We start from the raw sequence: 22573 nt of genomic DNA, 5'->3' as shown, positions 1-22573 counted from the left end.
AGTAGACTCTCCTTTTGCATGCCAGACACTGCTTTCTAGCCAAGAGCTCTCTCCATTTCTGCTTGGCAGGCGCTCACTTGATGATGGAAGCCTCTGAATCCTCGCATACTAAATGACAGCAAAGGCAGCTTGCTAGACCTAGAAAATTTAGTGTCAGAAAACAGAATAAAGAAATCAACGAGGAGCTGAGAACAGGCAAAACACATGGTCAGGACAGTCATTAGGCAGTGACACAACTAGTGATTCGCATAATTGGACCTTTAATTTCTTTGTGCTTTTGCTTCTGCATCTAAAATTGAATGAAATCATCCTGGCCAGTGATATAAATTGGATCTGGAGTCCCTAGAACTAAGTTACCAGAAAAGATAAAATATTCCTTGAGGGGTTAGTGATTGAAGACTGCTTGATGTTCAAAGAGAGATTTTATTAAAAAAAATCTCTACTAAGTGGTGCATTAGTAGTTTTCTGCTGTTCAGCTACAAGTAAATTGTCTCAGCAGCACTCTGTTGAAAGAAAAGGGAGAGGAGAGAAAAAAGGAAACAAAATATTGACAACTGGGCTAAAGCCAAATATTTAGCAGTAAGAATGCAGTAATCATTTGCTCCAGTATGTGTATGGGTAAAGAGAAAATGTATGAACTACTACAGATTTGGTAAGCAAGAAAGATTACTGATCTTTTTCAGCTGTCTGACCTATGATAAGAAGGGCTTGCCCTGTATGTTTGCCTTCTTCCTTGATCAAGTTTGAAGACTGAAGGAATAGAACTTGAATCTTTGGCCTGTTTTTCAAAACAAAGTTGATTTGATTTGTTGTGGGAGTCAGCAGGTTAGCTAGTTCTCCAGCTGGCAAGATGAGCTTATTTTTTCTAATTTTGCAACATATTTTCTACCACCATTTTTCAAAAATATCTCAGTAAGGTTTCCAATTCAACTGACAAATTTCAGAAATCTGCAGTGGCTTAATTTGCTGAGCTAGAGGCATGAGGAGTGATGAGGAAGCAGTAAGTAATTAAATTGCTGTAGAGATAACATCTAGCTGACTTAATGGTTAAGCTTTTTCTTCATTTTTTTCAATTTTGTGTGAAAACTAGTCTACAATATTTAGAGTATTAAACTGTATTCTGAGCAGCATTCATAATATCATTTTATAGAAAGGATATTAAAACAATCAGCATTCAGTCCTCCTCCAGCCCTTCACAAATTGTTTTAGCAAGGAACACCAAGCATCTCAACCCAGGTTGTCCTGAAAATGCACAGATCATCTTCCTGAAATTAGTAGATGCTTACAAGTTCATTAGGACAGAAAACTTTTAAAATTGGCTTTTTCTTTCCAGATTCACTGTGGCCCTGTGCATGGAGTGCAGGGCTGGAGCTCAGGAACCCATGGTGATATTTTAACTCTGTTGCTAAACTCCTGCTGATGGCTGTGGCCAGGTTTTGCCTCATGCTGCATGTCCCTCCTTGCCTCTGGCAGGCTGTGTTGCCACAAGTGGGGTTCTTTGCCTCTTGTGCTCTAGTTTATGTGACAGTGGGAAGAAGCGTTGAGCCTTGCTTGGCACAGGGCTATGGATCAGAGGACCTCTTGAGGTCCCATTCATCTCTATATTACGTGACCCTATAACAAGCCTGCTTGCCCCCTTGGTATAGCAGTTTGGGTTTTGTGAATGAAGAGTTGTACAAAATCCAGCTGCTGTTATTTATGGTGTTTCTTTACTGGTTGCCTTTCTCAGAACTGTGGAATGGAAAGAAAAATAAAATCAACCAGCAGATTCGTTTTGCTTATATTTATTTTCACTTTCAGTGTTTGGGGAATGTTTTGTTAAACACTACTCCTTCCTCTAAAACCCCTAGTTTTACATAGTAGAAACATTGCCTCCTTACACAGCAGTGTACATCTCTCTTTTGAAGCACCATTTAAAGGTCCTCACCATCAAAGGTTTTCCTCCTGCTGTGAGTGTTGTCCTCTTGCTTTCAGAGAGATAGACCCCTCAGCACAGCTAAATGTCACTGCAAGCTCTGACTCTTTCTTCGCTAGGAGCTGGAGGAGCCTGAGCTGGCCCAGCAGCAGCAGGGTTAATAACTGTGGTATTGAAAGTATTTGCTTTTGGTATTGCTGACGCTTTTTAAAAATGGTCACAAATGGGTGGTACTTCTCAGTTTCTGGTGAAGCACTCCACATAAAACACAGCGTTCCTGCAGCAGCATAACAGCTTGTGGTTTAAATAAACGTTGTTATTTCTGCTCTGCTGTAGGTGTGCATGTATGTTTTGGTTCAGCGACTGCCAGATACTGTAAATGAGTATTGATTTCCTTTTCTATTTTAAGCTTTTCTGCAGAAAAGGCATCCCACATGCCTTTAGCTTTCTTTGCCTGTACCTAAAGTGGTTACAGCCAAGGTTTTATCTAACTAAGCACTCTCATTCTATTGTTACCATTCATCCTCATTTTAATAACTGCACCCCAAATTGGTCAGGTCTCCATTCACCTTTTGGAGTTTAAAGCTATTATATCAAGCTCTTTTAGAGATCCAATCAACAAGAGAGTGTTTAAAACTCACGACAAGTGGTTCCTTATTTACATTAGCATAGCAGCCCTGGCTGCCACAGGTGAAGCTGCCTTGGTGTTAGAAATGAAAGATTGTTCTATGAAATGAGCCTGCAATAGCTGAAGTCTTTGGATAGCCGGAAGATCTCAGTGGGGCCAAGAAATAACACAGACCTGGACTGGGCAACCGTAGGCTGAAGTCTCAATCCATTTGTTAAGTTTGAAGTCATCTGTAGGTAAACACCTACAGCCACGGTTCAAATTTACTTTTGTTCAAAACATGAACAAACATTTCAGCCTTTAAAGCACACGCTGCAGCAATCACTGTCTTAGCAGGATTCCTGTGTCTCACATTTAACTGCTTACATTCAACTTTCTCTCCTTCCTCAGGTCTACAGCAAACCTGGAATAGTAAATTATTTGGAACGTGCTCAAAGCCTTGGCAAACACTTTGCCTGTGACGTTACTGATTTCCCAGAGGAACAGCTGCTGATATTGATTTTGACAGAGCCTGTAAAGACTCCCAGAGCAAAGATCCCTCTCATAGATGGGTAGGGATGAAGTGCAGCTCTGGGATGTGCTGAGATAGAATTATTCATTGGAAATTAATGTGCTTAATCTCAAAGTATGTGAAAATATACATAAGTGCTTTACAATTAAGAAATCAATCCTTGAGCTTCTATCTCTGAGTCTATTAGATAATTCCACCCCCCTGGCTTTTGGAAGAAAAAGATTAGCTATTTGGAAACTCATGTTATCTGTGACATCTGAAGTTTATGAGTTAGTCAGTTTGTTAAAGATAACCAATTAAGATCTCTGCCAACACAAATGACCACAGACAAAATTAGATCTGAAAGGCAAAAGTGGGGATGGGCAATTGACTCAGTGCAGGAAGCAATCAAGAGTTCCACATTATGAGTGGAATTGCCTGGTTACAAACCATACTATCAGGTCTTAGTATTTCAGGGAATTGAAGTTTTATGTTCTACTTTCACTGCCATTCAGTTGGGAATTGCACAGTCAGTGCTTTATTAAAAAGTAATATCATACTGCCTTAAGTTCACAGAACAGGTAAAGTGTCATCCACTTTCTTGCTCCTTACTTATTTACAGCTCTTTTCCAAGCTAGTAAAGATTTACCCACACAAGCCCCAAATGCCTGATCAAAGTACTTCAGTTGTGCAGCTTTTACTGCAAGGAATGGTTTGGAAACACTGTGACTCCTTGTGCTAGACATGTACTCTTCAGCTTCTTCCCTGCACAGGTGCTAAGGGAAATGAGATGGGTTCTTCCTTTAATAACTTTTCCAATACTTCTTGTCATGAGTTGTCTCTAACATTCACTCTCTAAAATAACAGTTTGAGACAGGAGACCATCAGAGCCAGGGGTAGAGTCTAAACCATGGACAATCTTAGTTTTAAGAATCATTGATTTTGTGGGTAGACTGACCATTAAGAACCCTTGATAGAGCCAGGTTCAGGCCACTAATGTTGTCCAGTTCCTACATAAAAAATACCTTGTGAAAAAGTGAAGTCAGTCCTCTAAGACAGGTCTGCAGAATATTTTCTATCTTAACATTCAGATGTAGTGTCCTCTGCACCACTCTATGGTTTGACCTTCGCTGTAAGCACTTAGCAAACATTTGACAGTAACTGAGCAAGCAAGCACATTACTAAGGACTTGAAAGTCACAAAGTACTTGTGTGGACCTAACAAGAGTGTAGCTTTGCTAAGCAATTTCTGTCATTTTAAACCTGTAAAGGCTCAACTAGCACTCTTCACCTTGATCTTGGGACACTGCTATCTAATTCCATTTTCTGTGCTATGCAGAAGGGTGAGATCTAATGGTCAAAATAGGGCTAAAATGACATGTAGAGAGCATTCTTGCATGGCTTGAGCTGGTCCTTTAATAAAGCACACCTTGTTCCTTTCTAAAAAGCCTGCTTGGCCTTTTAGAGTTGGGTTGGGTTTGTCAAGGCTGCAAACTTATAGCAGCAATAAGTAGTGACTTGTCACTGGAACAGGCACCAAAGTATGCCAAGACTGCAGTGAGGAACTGGTTTTGCACGGCTACTTCATAACAGAGACATACTTTTATATAGGAAAAAAGCCATCCTTTTTTCAGTGGACAGGTTCCTTCTGGCCCTTCATTTACAGTTTTCTCATGCTTTGAAAGGACAGTCCATCTAATTGCACAAGCCTTTCTTTCTGCAAGGCTTTGGCTCACCAGGCAGTGCTTGCATTTTTATTTCAAGAAGGAGCTGCCACACAACTGGCTAACCAGTAGTTTTTGTTCCTTTAGAAATTATTATAAGGTCAGTTCAAGTCCATGAAAGCAGAATGGAGGTCCACAAAAACTGCTCTTGCTCCCTGTTTGTTGATGTTCTGAGAACTGTGGTCCTGCAGCCATCTTCTGTCTTGGTGGCTTTGCTTTCAAGTGAAAATTAATTTTTAATAAAATTAACAAGAATTATCTTAATTTTCCTGGTTTCCAACAGGATCTATGCCAGGAGTTCTTTTGTATCTTTGAATATTCTTCCTCCACACCTTAAAGCTAATCTAAAAATTTCAGGTGCGAGTTCAGATCAAGTTGAACTTTGCAGCTGATGTCTTCTATTTAAAGAATGCTTTGGACAGTTTTCTAAGGCAGACACTGACCACTTTGTGCATGCATCCTTGTAGCTGCTATGGGAGATGTGATCTCCATTCCATCTCTCTTTTAGCCCTTGTACCAACGAGGTCTGAAGCAGTGCAAAGTACAGAATAGGGATGTCCAGTTGCAGCTTCACTCCCAACCAGGTCCAGGGGCAGTTGTGCCCAGGCTCCCCACAAGTCACCCCATCCTCAGTCCTGTGTGGGTGGAAACACCTACACCTTGCCTCTTTGAAATGCAAGTCATAATTCTTTTTTTCAAGAATTCCTGTGCTCTGTAGAAGGGCAGCAGCAAGAAGGAAGTGCAGGTCCAAACCCTGAGCTGCCTGTGTCTCCAGAGAGCTTGTCTGCTTTGCAGATTCACAGCAGCAGGTCTGACAGTCAGTTCTGCTGAAAAAAAATCCCATCTTTGATATCGATGGAAGAGTGTCTCCCCAAGGCAGTCCATGTAACCTTAGAATCCCTCCTCCTCAGTTTTATCCAAAAAAGGGATGGGAAGATCCAGCCTATGAATCTGAAGCTACACAGCCACACATTTCACCTCTGATCTCAGACTTGTGTGCCCTGAAACATTATTTCAAAGCTTCCTTGAAATAAAATACAGCTGGTCTCAAATGCTAGCTTTGCAGAGATTTGTCCAGAGCTATGTGATTGCAAGGTTCCAACAATTCCTTCCTTCCCTCCCACCCCCACCTGAAGTTTCCTTTGCCTCTTTTCCCTGTATTAGGCCATGCATGAGTTATTCTTGGTGAGAGCTTACTTTCCAAAGAGCTACAATAAATCAGTGTAAGCTGTTTCTCCACATTGTTTTCTGCTGGCTCTGGCTAGATCCTGTTGAACCTTTTGTTTTCAAATATATCTCCACTACCCAGTTCTGTCTCTGACCCATTGATTTATGGTGTCTACACCTTCTGGTGTTGTTCAATAACTTACCCACATTACTCCTCCTGAATGTCATGACAGTTCTCCAGATGTCCTTCTAACTCTGTATTGGTGAGGGATTGCGATTTTCAGATGTATGATGAGACCAGGCTTGCAGACACGTTTCAAGGGAATTTCTCATGGAAGGAAGGGCAAGTTTTAAGACTTGTCTCTGTGCTATTAGACAGCAGGATGCTGCTTAAACTAAGAGCATCCCCTTTGGGCAGGCTTGAATGGAAATTCCCAGGCCTAAGTAAATGGGGAAAGTAAGCAGGAAGGTAAGTTTGCTGGAGAGGTTTATATTTTAACTGCCATTTTAGGAGCTGAACATGAAGGTAGCTGCTGATTGTACTTGGTAGACCTCAACACACAAATGTGCAGAATCCTAAATCCCCACAAGCTTGATAAAATAAACCAGAAATTTTGTAGTGTAAGCACAAAGTCCAGTCCTTTGACATATTCTGTGGTGCCTAATGCCTTTTCACAGGTTAAACCATGTTCTTGAATTACTGCTTACCTCAGTCTATCTGGAAAAGGTAAATTCCTCCAAGTCTGGAACTTTGCAAGGTATCTATACTGATGCTATATGGTCTTTGATATTTAGAGGTCAACAGAGACTCAGCTTTGGGCTATTGCCATTCTGACTTGCTTTTCTTCCTGAGTTGGAAAAAATAGCTATAGAACTGCTAGTTTAACACAACATTGTTCAGCTTCAATGACAGCTGAAAAAAAGAAGTGGCTTCCCAGACTGTGGACCTATATGGCAAAGCTATAGGCCAGTAGAGCAGAGGCTAAGAATGCATTTCTCAAAAAAAAGTGAGCAAGACAGCATGCAAAGCTCTTGGGTGTAGTACCTCCTTGAAACCTGGCTTGGAATTGGAATCACAGTCATTGCCTCTTGCACCTTCAGAAGGACATAACTCTGCATGTTTCCTGAAACACATAAGGACTGTATGAAGGGACACACCTGACTCCATCATAAATATTCCTGTCTAACTAGAGTCATCAGGCTGAACTCTTGGCTGACTGCATAGGTCACAAGCATGCACAACACGGGATAAGTTGCCATATCTATTTGTAATCCCTTTCCATAGTGCAAGTTGCATCAGAGTTGCTTCAGGACACAAATCACCTTAGGAAAAAAAAACAAAGTGCAGAACCTGACTCAAAACAGATACAGAGACATCCCTCTTCCAAACTTCATGTCTAAGACTCAAAGGAAGAGGCTCAAGAGCCATCCAGAGAACCAGTTGCCAAAAAAATCATTCTTCATTACATGTTCTTGAAAATTGTTAGCGGGAAATTAAAAAAAGGTATTATAAAGTATAAAGGTAATATAAAGTATTTCACCAAATACCAAGGGTAGAAAATCAGAATGGTAGTTAATGCTCAACAAAGTTACAAGCTGCTTAATGAATAATCATCTTATGTGAAAGATAACTAATCTCCATAATCAGTGAGGACCACTAACCCAGCTAACAAAAGAATGTGTAACTTCAACTGACTTTCCACAATAATATACTTCAGAAGCAAAATATACATACATGACACAACATTTTTAGCAAGTTAAAAGGTCTGTAAGCAACTATCCATTTTCTTATGCAAAATTGCCACCAGTGAAATGTTTTTGATAACTAAAGGTTAATTGCTCACTGTGGTTCTAAGACATGGGCTGATGCCAGCTACAAAGGAACTGATAAATCAGCTGAAATAACACAAAAAAAAAGTAATACTTAATTTCACTGACCCAGCCATTTTTCTGGCAGCCCACCTAACTTGGAGCTTTCCTGATAGTTTTTAAAAATTACTTCAGGAATTTAGTGTCAAGTGTTTGGAACTACTGAAGACAGATGTTCTTTGTTAGAGCTGATCTAATTCTGCTAACAACATACATAATACCAAATGAAAAGCATAGTTGCCTTACATAGAATAACATGGTATTAGCTTAAGTTGCAAGGACTTGATTCAGGAAATCACTTCTGTGTGTGATCAAACCAGTCCTTCTAGAGAACAGCATTTATAAACCCATTTTTAACTTTCATCTTGTACTTTGTAAATCCTACTGACTCTAATGAGTTGAAGAACATTTCCTGAGGTTAAGCTAGTACTTATATATTGTTGTGAAGAGAGATGATTTTGAATGGGGTAGGAGAGATTGCATTTTTCATATGGATAGTCATAGGAAGCTTGTCTCCAGTTTCTTAGTCTAGACCTAGTGTTCTGGGTTATTTTCTAGCAGTGAAAGAGCACACACAGAGTACCACAGAAGTGGTACTTGTGCCCCAGAGGGCACAAGATGTTAAAATTATACCATCCTGCTCACAGTCTTCCTCATCTAGTTCAGTTTCTACTTTATATTAGTTGAAAATAAAGCAAGAACACGGGTCTCATACCCAGCAGGACCCATGCCCCGTGTTGTGTTTCTGACCTGCCAGATTTCTCAGCACAGCAGCTTTCCGGGTGTTGTTTCAGGGTGTGTTTCTCCTACTGACAAAGCCCTGCTTTAAGAGCGCTCTTGCTCATTTGCATAAACTCAGTGCTGTCGTTTACTTCCTCCACAGTTGTTCTCTGGCACTGTGGAATTGCATCTCTCAACAACTGTCCTGGCATGGCAGAGAGAGCAACGTGCCCAACAATAAAGCAAGCAAGAACCTCTAAAACTGCTTCTGCTCTTGCACCTAAAGCTAAATTCCTGCCCTGCAAAGCTGCTCCCCACACAAGAGGTGAAATATTAGAGGGTGTGAAGTTACAATGAGAAGGACAGAAGGGTTACAAACAGCCAAAGCTAAATCAGCTGATCACTTCTCCAAGAAGCAGGAGAGAAACACAGGGTGCTCATATGGGCTTGTGCACACCAGCTCTGCATTGCAACGTGGCCCCTGCCTCTCTCTGTTTAGCCCATGTCCCATGCTCAACTAAAGCAGTTCTCCATCACCCAATGCCCCTGGCCAGCAGAGAAAGGGAATCAGGAAAAGGGGAGAGCATCAATGGGTTGAAATGAAAACAGATTTAATAAAACAGGAAAACTAATACCAGTGCCAGTATAAAGTAAAAAATGTTATACTCAGCCCAGCAAATGTATGACAGTCCCAATAAAGAGGAAGGCAGTCCTCAGGAGAAAACCAGTCAGGAGAAGCCCAAACAGAAAACTATTTACCCTCTGCAAACTCCCCCTTTTATACTGAGCATGACATATCTGGTCTGGGATACACCTGTGGCCAACTCAGGTCAGCTGCCCTGGCTGACTCCAAACTGCTAATGGCTTGCAGACCATGGCTGGCCTGGGATTCTGTCCCAGAGAAACCAGCACACACTCCCAATATCCCTGATTCAGGAAGTACCAAGGTACCAACTGCGCGTGTGGCATCACTGTGTATTGCTTACATAGCAAGCTGCAACTGCAACACAGAAGGGACTGATACCAGTCATGGGTGACCAGCACTGTGGAGATGTGGGAGCAGGAGCTGGTCCTTGGTATATACCATCCCCTCCATATGGGAGACAAGTGAACACAGCCAGTAGTTGATTTGAACAGTAAAGACAAATATTGTCCTGCACTCTTGGTGTAATAAGGAACTGCATCTGTTTGCCAAGCTGTGCAGTACTGGGAGGAAGCAACCTGCTGTGGGGAGGGAGGAGGAGAAGGAGAAGGAGGAGGAGGAGGAGGAGGAGGAGGAGGAGGTGGCGAGGGCTAAGGGGAGGGCGGCAGTCTGTGAAAACTGTCTGTTGCTTTTGTAAATAGCAGTCAATAAACTGGTTTCCTTTAATAGCCATAACTGTTGTTGCACAAGTTAGGTGAGGTGAGAGCAAGCATGTGGAAACTTACTCATGCTCCACTCACACCTTGGCTTTGTGTGGGGACACACCTGCCGAGTGTGGGGAGATCATGCTGTGGCGTGATAAGGTGCTTTCTCCAGCAGATGCCAAAGCAATGCTATTTTGAGATGTTCAGCACTTACTGTTCCACCAGCCAAAGCCAGCTGAAGCATCCAAAGATACATTTATTTTCCCTGCCTGTGGTTGTGGAGACCAGAGTTAGCATGGGTTCAGCCACAGGTCGGTCTCCACTAGAAAACTTTGTAGGCTGTGCAGAATGTTTTCAGCCCAAGATGTGTGAGATTCCAAGGATTTCACCAGTGCAATTGCAAGAGCTGGTGATGAAGAAATTTCATTTGATACACGGCCAATACATAAACCTTGTTTAAACAACATTTCTAGTGAGGTTGTGCACACAGGCACTGCAGTCCTGCAAAATCTTAAAGCCTGCAGGGTTTCTATATTAATTTTAAACAACTCTGTTGAAAGCAATCTCTGATATTCTGTTATTCCAGCCATTATGGTAGGAAAGAGCAGGCTGCAATTCGAGAGCAGGGGTGTCTGCAAAAATGTTTACATACAGTAAAGAACTGCTGTCAGTCAACCTAATCACTCATATTTTCATGCTGGCTTGCTAGTGAAAATACATTGAACCTTGTATTTGTTATACTGCCTTCAGGTATTATTTGCCCAATCTAAACTTGTTTTGTAATGGAAAATGAGAGATTAGAAAGAGCCAAATCGTTCAGTCCTTGCTCAGATGATGCTCATACTTATTTCAATTTTTAAAGCTGTTGTGTTTAATGTATGACCCCTGTGCTTAGACCCGAAAGCTGGAGCTAAAGAGCTGTGTAGACATGACCTATTTTTTAGTCAGTAAAGCCACTCTCACTTTTTGTTGAAACAACAAAATGAGCTACTTGTTTCAGCATAACAATTTGGAAGTTTTACTCCTTGTTTATGGCTATGGATAGGACAAAACTTTCAAAATCATCTAAGTCTTCTCAACATCTACTGCCATCAGGGCTCATGAGGCACAGTCTCAGGAATTTTATTCAGTATTTTGCAGACAAATAATAACCCAGGTCTCTTCCCTGGGGTATCCAAATATTCAGTTCTGCAACACCTGGCAGTTGTGCTAGAGCAGGGGAGAGGCTGCAGGAACACCTTGCCCTTGTGACGCACTGAGGTTTTTTTTTCTTTTCTCACTAGTTTCACAGAAGGTGAGGGGTCTGAATATCTAGCAGGATGCTGTCAGGCAACATCATGGTGCTGCATCAGTGTGGATGACAGCAAAATTAGGCCTTTGCTGTCAAGGGGGGATGAAATAACACGAATTTCCTGGCAGAGATCTCTTTGCCAGCTACCCGTTAGGTTTCATTCACTTGATGCATTTCAGCTCACACATTCAAACAGAATTTCACTGAGAAATGAAGGGCTGTATTCAGTCAGCCAAGTTGCACCTTAATCTCTGTACCTAGTCAGCAGAAAAGAATACAGGTCCTCTAAAGAGTAACCAAAGGCTTAAGTAAGACACTGAGCAGGGAAGCTGTCAAGAGCCAGATAATAGGTATATGGCAGAGAGACAGCCTGGCTGGGTCTGTTGGATATCAAGGGAATGGGCACACTGGAATTTTCTCTTGCATTTCCTTAGTTTCTTCAGCAGTGCCACTGCTGGCTGTACTGCAGAGACCTGAGCCTGCGGGTTAACAGCTTGGCTTTGCTTCACCCCCCACCCCCCTGCTGCATCTCTGAATGTTTAGCAGATCTGCTAGCCCCAGACTTGGGGTCTGTGATGTCTCTTTAGGTGACCTAGGGCCAGGGCTAAGGTACCAGACTACTACGCATAGGTGGAGGTAGAAGCATTTGGATGGTGCCTTCAATTTTTAGGGCCATATGTAGAGTAATATCTCCCCCTTCTAGCACTGGCCACAGTGTCTCTGGTGGGCTGCCTGCATCTGGGAGAGGTGGGGCATGTAAAGCCATGATGCCTCTGCTGCAGAAAGTTAATATTCTCTGCTGTGGAATGAGCAGTGTCTCCATTTCTTCAGCATTTGGAGCTATAAATAATAGACCCTGCAGTCTGAAAATCAAACTGCCTGGCAAGTGCATCAATAATTTGACAAATCTGTTAACCAGGAAGATGACAAGGGAAGAAATGACTGCTCCACACTGATCTTTTTGAAACCTTCAGTGATACTACAGAACATTTGTAAGACACAGGAAGTTAAATACCCTACATGACCTAACCTCATCCTTGCTAATTAGTGTTAGACAGACACCACAGCGTCTTTGCATTCATGCTTTTGTGTTTGCAGTGTGCTCTGTAAAATCCTTCTGGTTTTGATGGATGCCCTTTCAGGTTGTCTAGCATGAGCAAATACTTTGAAGCAGGTGTTAATCAAAAAGCTAGAGCAGGAGTTTCTACATCGTCCAACATCTTTTTTAAGTTTAAATATATTAAGATCAAAGCAGTTTATTGCAGTGAATACACTGTATAAAAAGGTATTCAAAACCTCAATCAAAATAAAATTGAGGAATTCACTAGCTGTAAACTGCTGTGATTATTTTATGTTGTCAATTCATTTAATACTTCACTGTTAATGTACTGAAAATGTCTATCTTGTATCCTTCAGGCTGTTTTGTGGTTGCTGATGTTGCAATGACAGATGGTACTTTTAAATGAAAAAGTTATGTTTATGTTGCTAAAGCTGGCTTTTAAATAATCACCTGTCAAATTCAGAAAAAAAACCCCTGTACTTTCATTGCTCCTTCTGCTATAGCTTGTCTAATTCTATACAAACTTTGCCCAGTAAAAACTGGAAAGGTTTATTAAACTTCAGTCACTTAATGCCATTTCAGTGAAAGTAAAGTAGTGTTGGTAAAACTGGACTGCTGAAAGTATTTGCAAGTCTTTAAAAAAGAAGTCTATATTAAACTGTTTTTTTATGATCCCTGTCTGTGTTTGTACAGTGACTATGTGAATGGCTTTAATCACCAAAGTGAAGCAACTGTTTTGGGGAACATTCCATGTTACTGGAATGGTAACATGGCCAGAAGTTGGCTCAAAAGATAAAATTCCAAACTCCAACAAAAGTTCCTGACTCTACTTGAGACCTATTATTTAGATGAAATTTCATCTTTCAGAGTTCTCTGTAGCATCAGACAACATTGCAAGTTACAAAGTTAAGGAAAACATTTGTATTTGAAACCATGGAGAAATACAAACCCCGAAAGACATCAATGGCAACACTTACACTGTTGTAGATGCCTCAAACCTAGGATGGAGTTATCCAGCTCAAGGATTGATGCTGGTGCCCATCTGCATCTTCAACTTGCAGCAGACTGTGGGGGCAGACAAATGGGAAAGGAAAGCTTCTGTCCCATGGGCAGCTGACTTCCATGCGGTCAGTCTGGTGAAGACCAGACTGGTGGTAGGTCAGGATGGCCACTGTTTCACCTCTGTTCAAACCCACCTCAGCCATTATATGCTTGCCTTGTATGTCCAGATGTCTGTAGTGCTGTTGCTGAATTGAAGATGCTGTTTTTACCTGCAGCTCTGAAGCCTTTGTGGGTTGGTTGCCATGTTAATGATTTATCCCTTAATGCTCTATTCAGGGCCCTCGTGTTTATTGCTCATGGTGCTGGGGAACACTGCGGCCGCTACGATGAGCTGGCCCAGAAGCTGACAGGACTCAACGTGTTTGTGTTTGCCCATGACCATGGTGAGTAGCCTAAAACAGTACTTGATTTACAGCAGCTCAGGACTTTATTGCAGTAAATGCCACTAAAACTTCTCAGCAGTGAGAGAAGAGTCAAGCAAATATTTACACCTTGGCATAAATGAGAAAGGGAGCACCTGTTGTTTTGTAACGGTCTGCATATTGAATCTGTGAAAAACTATCCCTGTTTACCTTGAGGTTTCCTCAGCCTTGTCCTTGACATTACTGCTGGTGTCATTTTAACCTCTCTGTAAGGGATTGTTTCTCTTTCACCTCTGTCTTGGGGGGTGAAGAAGTATTGTCCACTGTATAAGTGGGACTAGGAGCCATTTCTGCTGGATTCATGGTCAATGTCCTAAACGATCCCAGAGGGGAGACTGAAATGACAGCATAGCTTTCATATACTGATACGACTAGACAGCTACACCCTTGGGACATGGAGAGGCATGGAGACATCACAGACCTTTCTTTGATCACATCTCCATGGTCCAGCAGAGATGATGAGAAAGCACCTTACGTGCATGCAGGGCTATGATAACACGGCAACACCACTTCAGCCCTCAGCCAGTAGGTCTGAGCAATGCTGTGCCATGTAGACTGACTGTCCCAGCCTCTTCTGGCTTGAAGGTCTCTGCTCTGTGCTCCATTCTGTGATGCAGATACACTGGCTATCACCAGATCTGCAGCTCATGAACTGTGACATCCCAGTAACATATGTGAACTATCTGTCCTGGTTCTTTGGTAGCCTCCCGACACACCTGACTCTTGCAGCTCCATGACTTCCTTGTGCCTGGAAGTCTTTGCTTTGTTTTTATCATTGCTTTGTATTTATCATTGCCTCCCTGTAAGTCACTCTAGATATTAGCAAAATGAATCAAATGAATCAATGGGATTAATGATGGCAGTGGACAAAAGGCAAAGCCACACTCTGAGCTGACATTGCAATGGGATGAAACACAGTTAGTATAAATCTGATCTCCTCCTGACAGATTGTCCACTGACATTGGAAAGTATACTGCAATACAGTGGAAAGTATACTGCAATTTACTTGGCTGAAGCTGAGACTCAAGCCTACCCCTAGAACTCCTCAAAGACAGGATTGCTTACTTTGAGTTTGTAGATCCTGAATGCATGTGAGACATTGCACCATTTGGTCTGTGAGACAGGCCAAAGCTTACTGGCTCCAGGCAACCCAGGCTTCCCCTCACTCTTGCTCCCACGACTCCCGTTCAATCACAGCACTGCACTTGATGTACAAAAACGAACCCTGTATGTCCCTGAAAAAGAGAATAACTAGTCCTCCGCACAGCTTTCAAGTTAAATAAATAAAACCCACGTGATTTTTCCGGACAACTGATCAGAAGCCATATTCACAGATAGCTTTCCTAAGACAATTGACCTGTGCAGAAGTGTCATCGCTGACCACGAGTCTCTTTCTCCCTGTATAGGCACAATATTTCTAAGTGTTGATTCATTTGTTTAGATATACTTCCTTCTGAGCTGGATGGAGGCTGGGAGGAGTCTGCAGTAATCCCAATGGGAAGTGCCTCCATTCCTCTCTGTTTATCTGTATGGCATAAAGTTCATGAGAAAGGCGATGGAGCAGACCACATGCTGTCCACTCTGCAGCTGCTGTTAGTAGACCACAGACAATATATACAAGTTACTGAACTCCAGGACACACAAGCAATTTTTTGAGACACCACGGGTCTATGAGAGACTATGGTTGCTTAACATGCGTGCTTAACGTTATGTCTTAGTTCCTCATTCCCTTGAAACTTCATAAAGGTTTTAAGAAGTAGAGTTAAAATAACAGTATTTGAAGCAACTAACCTAGGAGAAATTATAAAAGATTATATTTATTGCATGGATTTGGTATGGAGAATGCCTCTTCTGTTGATGGAGAGGGGCTTTTTGGGTGAAGGTTTCTGTTAGGCATGTTTTGAGCTGTGTAATGAGACAGTTATCTGCTCTCTTTTGACTTGAATGTCTTTTTTACTAGAGAAGCATAAATATTTTGTGGTGTTTTTCTGTAGACTGATGTTACTGGATTAATTAGTGCAATTAGTACAAATCTGGTTGCTCAGGCCAGTTACCAACTTCATTCAACCTGCCAAACCTACAGTTTTCTTTGTAAATTCAGTTTGATTTTTGTCATCAGCAGTGGGGAGAGGGTAGAGAGGAACCCGAATGCAGAACAATGGAAACACAGTTGTGTGGCACAAAGCGCTAATTTAACTGAGCCTAGATTCACTGTAAGTTAGAAGGACAATGTATTGTAGGCTCTGTAAAAAAAATCTTTGCACCTAAAGAGGTAAGTGATGAGAATAAGCTTTGGTGGAATACAGGTTATAGCCTGAGCTGGATGCCAGCAAGAGCTGAAGGACATAAACATCTCCACTGCCTAATTGCTTAGATCAGACTGGGAAGTTTATAGCTTTCCTCCACCATCTTATATATTCCAAATCAAATCAACAGTGTATTTCTCCTTCGTGTCCTGTCCTTTTGAGTATCCTTGGGTAATATTAATTACTCAATTGTGTTAGTCAAATAATTGCTTTCTGTTCCCCATCTCTTACCATAGCTCTTAGTCTTATGAGCTTGGCTTAGATTTCCTGACTTGGACATTTTTTCTGGTTCTGGTATTCTTATGGATAAAATTCCCAATATAGGCACATTATCTGGGAGATTATTAATGCATTTCCACAGTATGGCTTGCATGATTTCCCAAATGAGTTGGGAACTTACTAGGGCTGCTGTATTCGTGACTTGACTGATTTATACTGTGTCTATCTTTCAGTCAAAAGAAGGAAAAATAATTTCCATTTATATTGCTGGGTCTGTAGGAGCTCATACACTGGCTCTAAATCTTGCCAAGGGCTGCTCTGCACCACTGTTTCCTCTTAGGCAAGGCTTCAGCAGAAGGGTTGGCACTTCACAGAGTAAAAATATTCACCCAAATTTCTGTCATTTATTTCCCTGTATAAGGTATTGCTGGCTCAGTTCTCTTAGTAGGTCAGGATTTGTATATTTACTCTTTGGGGTATTTCATAGTAATCCCAAGGCTACTGGACCTCATAGATATGTATTAGAAATTTTCCATGGTGCCAGTGAAAATTTAATTTCAGAAGACCTCTTAGCCCTAACTTACATCTAATATTATTTAATTATTTTGGTTTATATCAATCGTTTGAAAGAGGAAGATGGTATTTCTTTGTAACATAGCATTTTTTTTCTGTAGTCTCTTACATGGTGTTTTTAATAGGCAGATAACCATTTCCCATGATTTCTGGGTTTATTCAGTGTGCAGCTTCATGAAGGCAGAGTTAAGGCTGCGGGGATGACCTTGCTGTGCATTTCTGCAAGCTCTAGGCATTTTAAATGTATTACTATTATTTTATTATAGTAACATTCTGGTGACAGAAAAAAAAGAGACCAACCTATTAGGTTATTGGCAATCAATTTAGGAAAGCCCTCTTAGAAGGAATACCCATGAGAGATTCATCAAATGGTGTGATATTGTAATTCTTCTGTCAGCTGCAGGCAGATTGCAGCTCCTTTAGTTATAATGCAGTATTTTTAGGGATCTGGAAAGCTGAGAGGCAAGGAAAATGAGAATAAAGGATAGAGAATGCGTCTTTGTTTTCTCACATCAAGCATTTTTGGTTGGTAGAGCACATGATGTTCTAGCTATCCTCATCTCTCTTCCTATAACATCTCATTTGCTGAGACTTTATTCTCTATGGTTGCATTACATGGCCAGAGCCCAGAACAACCACAATTTCACCTTAAAAAGCACATATCAACTAATAGCAGTTACAAAAGCATTTCCAAGCTGCAAGGGCCACAAAAATTTATTTACTTCTCTCTCACATTTTTTGACTGTAGTGGCATTGGCCCTTTTTTTCACTTGGACTTTCTGGTGCTTTGGGGTAATGTGGCTGTCTATCATGAAGAGAATAAGGTGAAATACTTAGCTCTAACCTAGCAGCAGTTCCTAATCCTTAGATTTGCTTGAGGACAGCCCCTTCAACCTCCCTGTCTCTCCAGATTGAATAAACCGTCTACCTGTCCTGGTTCCTGGAGACCTTCAACTCTTTGACCCTCTTTGAAACTGCTGGATTTTCTACTCTCAAGTTATGTGTAACGTCAGATCAAAGCAGAGAGAAAGGTTGCAGCTCTACAAGCTTATTCATATTCCTTAGATGTTTGTAACTGAAGTTCAGCTTTCTTTTTCAGCCCTGCTGCTACTTTGTGTGTGGTGAGCATTTCTGACGGGTTAGCAAGTCCCTCTCAGATACCTACTGCTGCTTGGGCTCCCCATTAATTTTCTCACTGTTTTCTCTATTAAAGAAAGTACTTATTTCTAGAAAGTAGAAAATATCTGGAGCAGAGATTTTTAAATGCATCAAATATTAGCTGTTTCTGGTTTTTGTTTTTGTTTTTTTCCCCCCCAAGTGATTGCCATGTTGTTCTTGCAACTGTTAAAAGACCATTTTGTTGATGAGAACAGAAGGCTTTTATTTATTCATAACACTGGGAAGGATTGATCTACACAGAAAGGTTAAAAAGGACTAAATATGGTCAAACTGGGAAGGAGGAAATGACTAAGAAAGATGTCAACATCAATAAGAGCAACAATTAGGGTAGCACTGCAAATAAGAAGTAACAGCTCATGCACACCAGCGTGAGGGAACATTCCTGGAGAGCAGTGCTCCCCAATGATGTTATCAGGCAGGCTTTGGGGGCATCTCCAGGGACTGAGTCAGGAAAGCCCTGGCAAGTGTTATTTGAAGCTGGCTGGCTCATGGAGCAGCACAGCTGTCCCTTGGTGACTCTTAGCAAGGCTGGGTGTGGGCCTGCTTACCCATAGCAATCTGTTCTTGTTCTGCTTCCTTCAGCTGAGTCTACCTCACTAGAGCAGGAAACATTTACACTGCTTTTCTGCAGAGACAGGAAAGAATGGCACTCGTGGTTTACATTTCCTTCGACAGGAGGCTTACAATGGGTTCTGGGCATTTTTATTTATTTATTTTTGAGAGAAGAGCTCTTGGCCTTCAGCATAATACACAAACATTGCTGGGAAATAAAACTTTCCATACACACTACTGGAACCACGAGTATGGACACATTAGCATTTGCAGGAGTGCAAAGTGACTGTTCTCCCGTGAGTCCTGTTCCCATTCATGGCCCCTGCAGCAGGAAGAACCTCACACAGAGCTGGGATTTGCTTGCACGCAAAGTGGCCCTACCTGAACCACAGCATCAGCCACGCTCTGAGCCATTGGACTACTGCTGATGCACTCATCCTTAGACAGATGCTCTCCTTAGCTAGGAATGAGAACACAGCACTAGCTGTGTACCTGTATTAGTGCTTCCTCTTCCAGGTTTGTTCTGAAGTGATGAAGGGGGTTCTCCCAGGAGAAATCCGTAGTGCTGCCCTGCCCAATACATAAACACAGGTCCTGAACCTACTGCATGCTGTAGGCAGAGCTCTTGTAGTGCTGTAGCATGGTGGGCAGGCAGTGAGATCTGCAGACATGCAAAACCAGAGTGTTTCCCACACACAAGTGTTGAGAGGTGGTGGAAAATGCCGTTACAGTTCACAGACCAGAGTAGAGACTGCAAGGGCAGGAGGAGTGTCAGAGCCCAGCTCTCAGGCTGAGTTCCCCTCTCTCACTACATAAGCCCTCTGCACAAAATGCCACTTTTCAAGAGTTTTAGTATTTTTGCTAACAGTTCCAGTCTGAAGACTCCTAGCCCATTCCTGTTTGTCAGATGAGGACTGCTGTGGGGGCATTTGCCACTGATAGTACAGTAGGATTGCCAAGCAAAGAAGAGTTCTTCAGAGCTTTGGATTAAACTTTGCAAGTACATTCCTTATAGGGAAATTAGGCCTTTTGTTCTTCAAATTAACTTGAGTTGTCTGTCTTTCAGTCTTCTGTGATAATTCATTTGGAGTGAAGAGAGGACTACTAAGGGGTCATTAATCTGTTCCACCACGATACAAGCATATGGACACAAATCTTTGTGCATATAGCTCTGAAAACTGCTAGATTGAAAGCTCATAACAGAGCAAACCCAACAGGAATGTAAGGGAACATTTAAATGATTCTTTGACCCGTGATCCAAGTTAAGTGTCATATAGACCCATGAGCCCTGCCTGGAATTCATCCCTTCTCCCCTTTCAACCCAGGGGAAGATTGAGTCGTAAACATGGCTGTGATGCCAAAGGCAGGCAGTGATGTCTGCTACATGGCATGTGGGCAGACAGAAACTGAGGGAAGGTAACAGAGTAGAGTCACGATGGTCTGCCCCACCTCTCATGTTAACTCTTGCAAGCATCTACTATAAGTTCCACTTAGCAAGGGAATCCTGGGGGAGACAGCTCTTTGGCCTGGCTGGCAGAACACTGCTAGTGCTGTTTTATCCCTTTTTTGACTCTGTATTCAGTACAGTCCCAAGCCAGCCTATCTCTCCCTAGCCTGTCATTCTCCAGATGTTGAGCAAAGGTAGCAGTCAGGCTTATCTGCCTTCCAGAACAGCAGTGAGGAATGCCTGACATGTGCAAGGCACACAGGAGGTGAAACCACAGTGCGTAATTACAGGGTGAGAGTTCAGAGGCTGCAGTACACCGTGTCATTCCTCAGGCAGTGAGAAAGCTGTCAGGACCTGGAGCAAAGTCCTCCTATAAAACAATCAGCTAATGAGTAAACTTACTTCTGCCACCCTTTTCTAACTCTGTTTTGGCTGTGGGGATTCTCACGTAAACAGACAAGAATTATGAACTTGAAGACCAAAAAAGCAAGATTAACTGGAGGTGAACTGGGAGAGCAGCCTGCCCACCACCAATGAGCTCCAGCCAAAGTGAAACCAGTTGCTTCTCACCTCCAGTTTTTCTGGAGTGGCAACTGGTCTTGTAGCACTCGATTTCAGAGCAGCAATGAAGTAGAACAGGTCATTCAGTTTGAGCCTCTGAAATTATAGGCAAAATTTTTTGTACGGCTAAGTTGCAACTTTTTCCATGCATTGGACAAGCTCTTGAACATGCTATTTCAACCGGGTAGTGTATTTTCCCTTGCCTTCTCCCAGATTGCTACACGGAGTTGGGCTCTGTTGGTGGTTGCAAGATAGTACCTCCGAAAGGGGCCACGGCTCATCTAGGGAAAAGTGGTCTGGATACACGTCCTACAACACAATGATGCTGAAATGTGCCTCTGATTGTACCAGAGTACAGTGTAGCCCAAGGGGAGCATCCTGTGGTAATCGTAAGTACTTTGAGAAGGGTTTCATTAAACAGATGTGTGCACACTGTTATTGTTGGTTTGGAAAACTCATGCCAGACTGCAGCCCAGTCTTGCCCTGGTGGTCATCTCAGCAGTGCTTCTGCCACTTCAGCACTCATCCTTCTTTCACACTGAGATCACACAGGCATGAATTTCTGCCTGCACCACGTGGCACCTTTCCGGGTAACAAGCATTGTCTCTGTTAGAGGAGAGCAACTACACAACAGTGAGAAAACACCAGGTGAATCATGAAGCAAATACCTCCAGTGCCTCATGCTCTGGAGGAAGCCATAAGCTGGGACTTGGAAATGCAGGTGCAGCTTTTTATTTTGTCTTGTGAATGCAGATGAAACAACACTGTTGAGCCAGGAAGCAGCTAGATCACAGCAAACTAGAACTAAAGAGACAGTAAGGCTGCACACTGCTGATGCATTGACAGTGCACACACAAGCTGCAGTGGAGAGTTTTCATTAAAATGTTTGGGTTAGGAAAGGGGCAGGGAATCCTCAGAGGTGTTTCCCTCCACTGAGAGGATGAGGCTTTCTTTGTTTCATGGACTTCCCAAGAGAACTACTGGAGCCTTGCTGATGTCAAAGTGGGGAAAACATGGTCCTGCACCTATCTTTTAGACAAGGGGGTTCAGAAATTGTGAGGACTGGATACATCTTTAGCACAGACACACAGAAGCAAAAGTACCTGAAATCAGACATGCATTGTCATCTAATGTGTGCTATGAAAGCACGCCAAACTAAACCGGGGCTGCTCAAAGCCATCAATTTATCTGACTGATTACTTTTTTTAAAGTCAGATTTAATTGTGGTATAATCAGTGATATAAGGCAGGCAGATAAGTTCTGTGCTATAACCCAGAGCCGGATGCAGACATTGTTTAGGTGGGGGGAGGCAATGCAGATGCTCCTTTATCACTGCCCTGTATGTGGACATCCTTAGACAATGTTGGACTGCAGTAAAGATTGCAAAAGAATGGTTATGGTTTCCTCAGTTCACCCGATTAATCTGTATCTTCCAAGAGTTCAACCATTTCATCACTGCTGCAGATCCACCCCATGACAACAGATGATTGAATAAGCAACAGTATGTCATCCAGTGGAACAGGATCTTTGGCTCAGGTCTTGGCTGAGCTGAGCTTGCTCTTCGTGCAGCAGAGGTGTGGTTTGTGCTCCGAGTGAGGCAGAGCTGGGACACCCCTTACTCCAGACTTGCCTCGTCCACTTTCTGGCACAAACTGTTCCCATTCCTCCCTCCATTAGGTGATGAGAAGAAGGTGCTACAGAGCCAGCTCTCCTGGCTTTGCTGCAAGCCCACTTTATGAGGGAATCCCTTCTGGGGCACGCTGGGATCTGAGAAGCTGGCTTTTTACTTTGAAAGAAATGGGCCGGGCAATCCACCCTAGTTCTCCTTATTATTCACTGTTTATTAATGAGCAGGGGGAGAAATGTCAGTGGGTCATTCCATGAGATAGTACATCTTCTCAGCAGCTGCTTCTTGAACAAAGCCTTGCTGTTGGCCTTCACACAAGGAGGCGTGAGGCTGTAACAACAGGCCCCAGTGAGAGGGGACACGGCGGCAGGAGGAACAGAGCGCTCCCTCTGCGCACAGCGGCTTTGAGCGCGGA

General features: G+C 42.5%; 1 protein-coding gene across 1 annotated transcript in view; it reads left to right on the top strand.

Moving 5' to 3' along the window:
- MGLL (monoglyceride lipase) overlaps positions 1–22573 on the top strand; it is a 62135-nt gene that overhangs the window by 7714 nt on the left and 31848 nt on the right. The window contains exon 3 of the mRNA XM_008938375.1: positions 13549–13655. Within this exon, the coding sequence (XP_008936623.1) occupies positions 13549–13655 (107 nt within the window). The remainder of the gene's footprint in view (positions 1–13548; positions 13656–22573) is intronic.

Source organism: Merops nubicus, unplaced genomic scaffold (genome assembly GCF_000691845.1).
Source record: "Merops nubicus isolate BGI_N331 unplaced genomic scaffold, ASM69184v1 scaffold27590, whole genome shotgun sequence".
Classification (NCBI taxonomy): Eukaryota; Metazoa; Chordata; class Aves; order Coraciiformes; family Meropidae; genus Merops; species Merops nubicus.
This window is presented reverse-complemented; position numbering and strand designations above follow the sequence as displayed.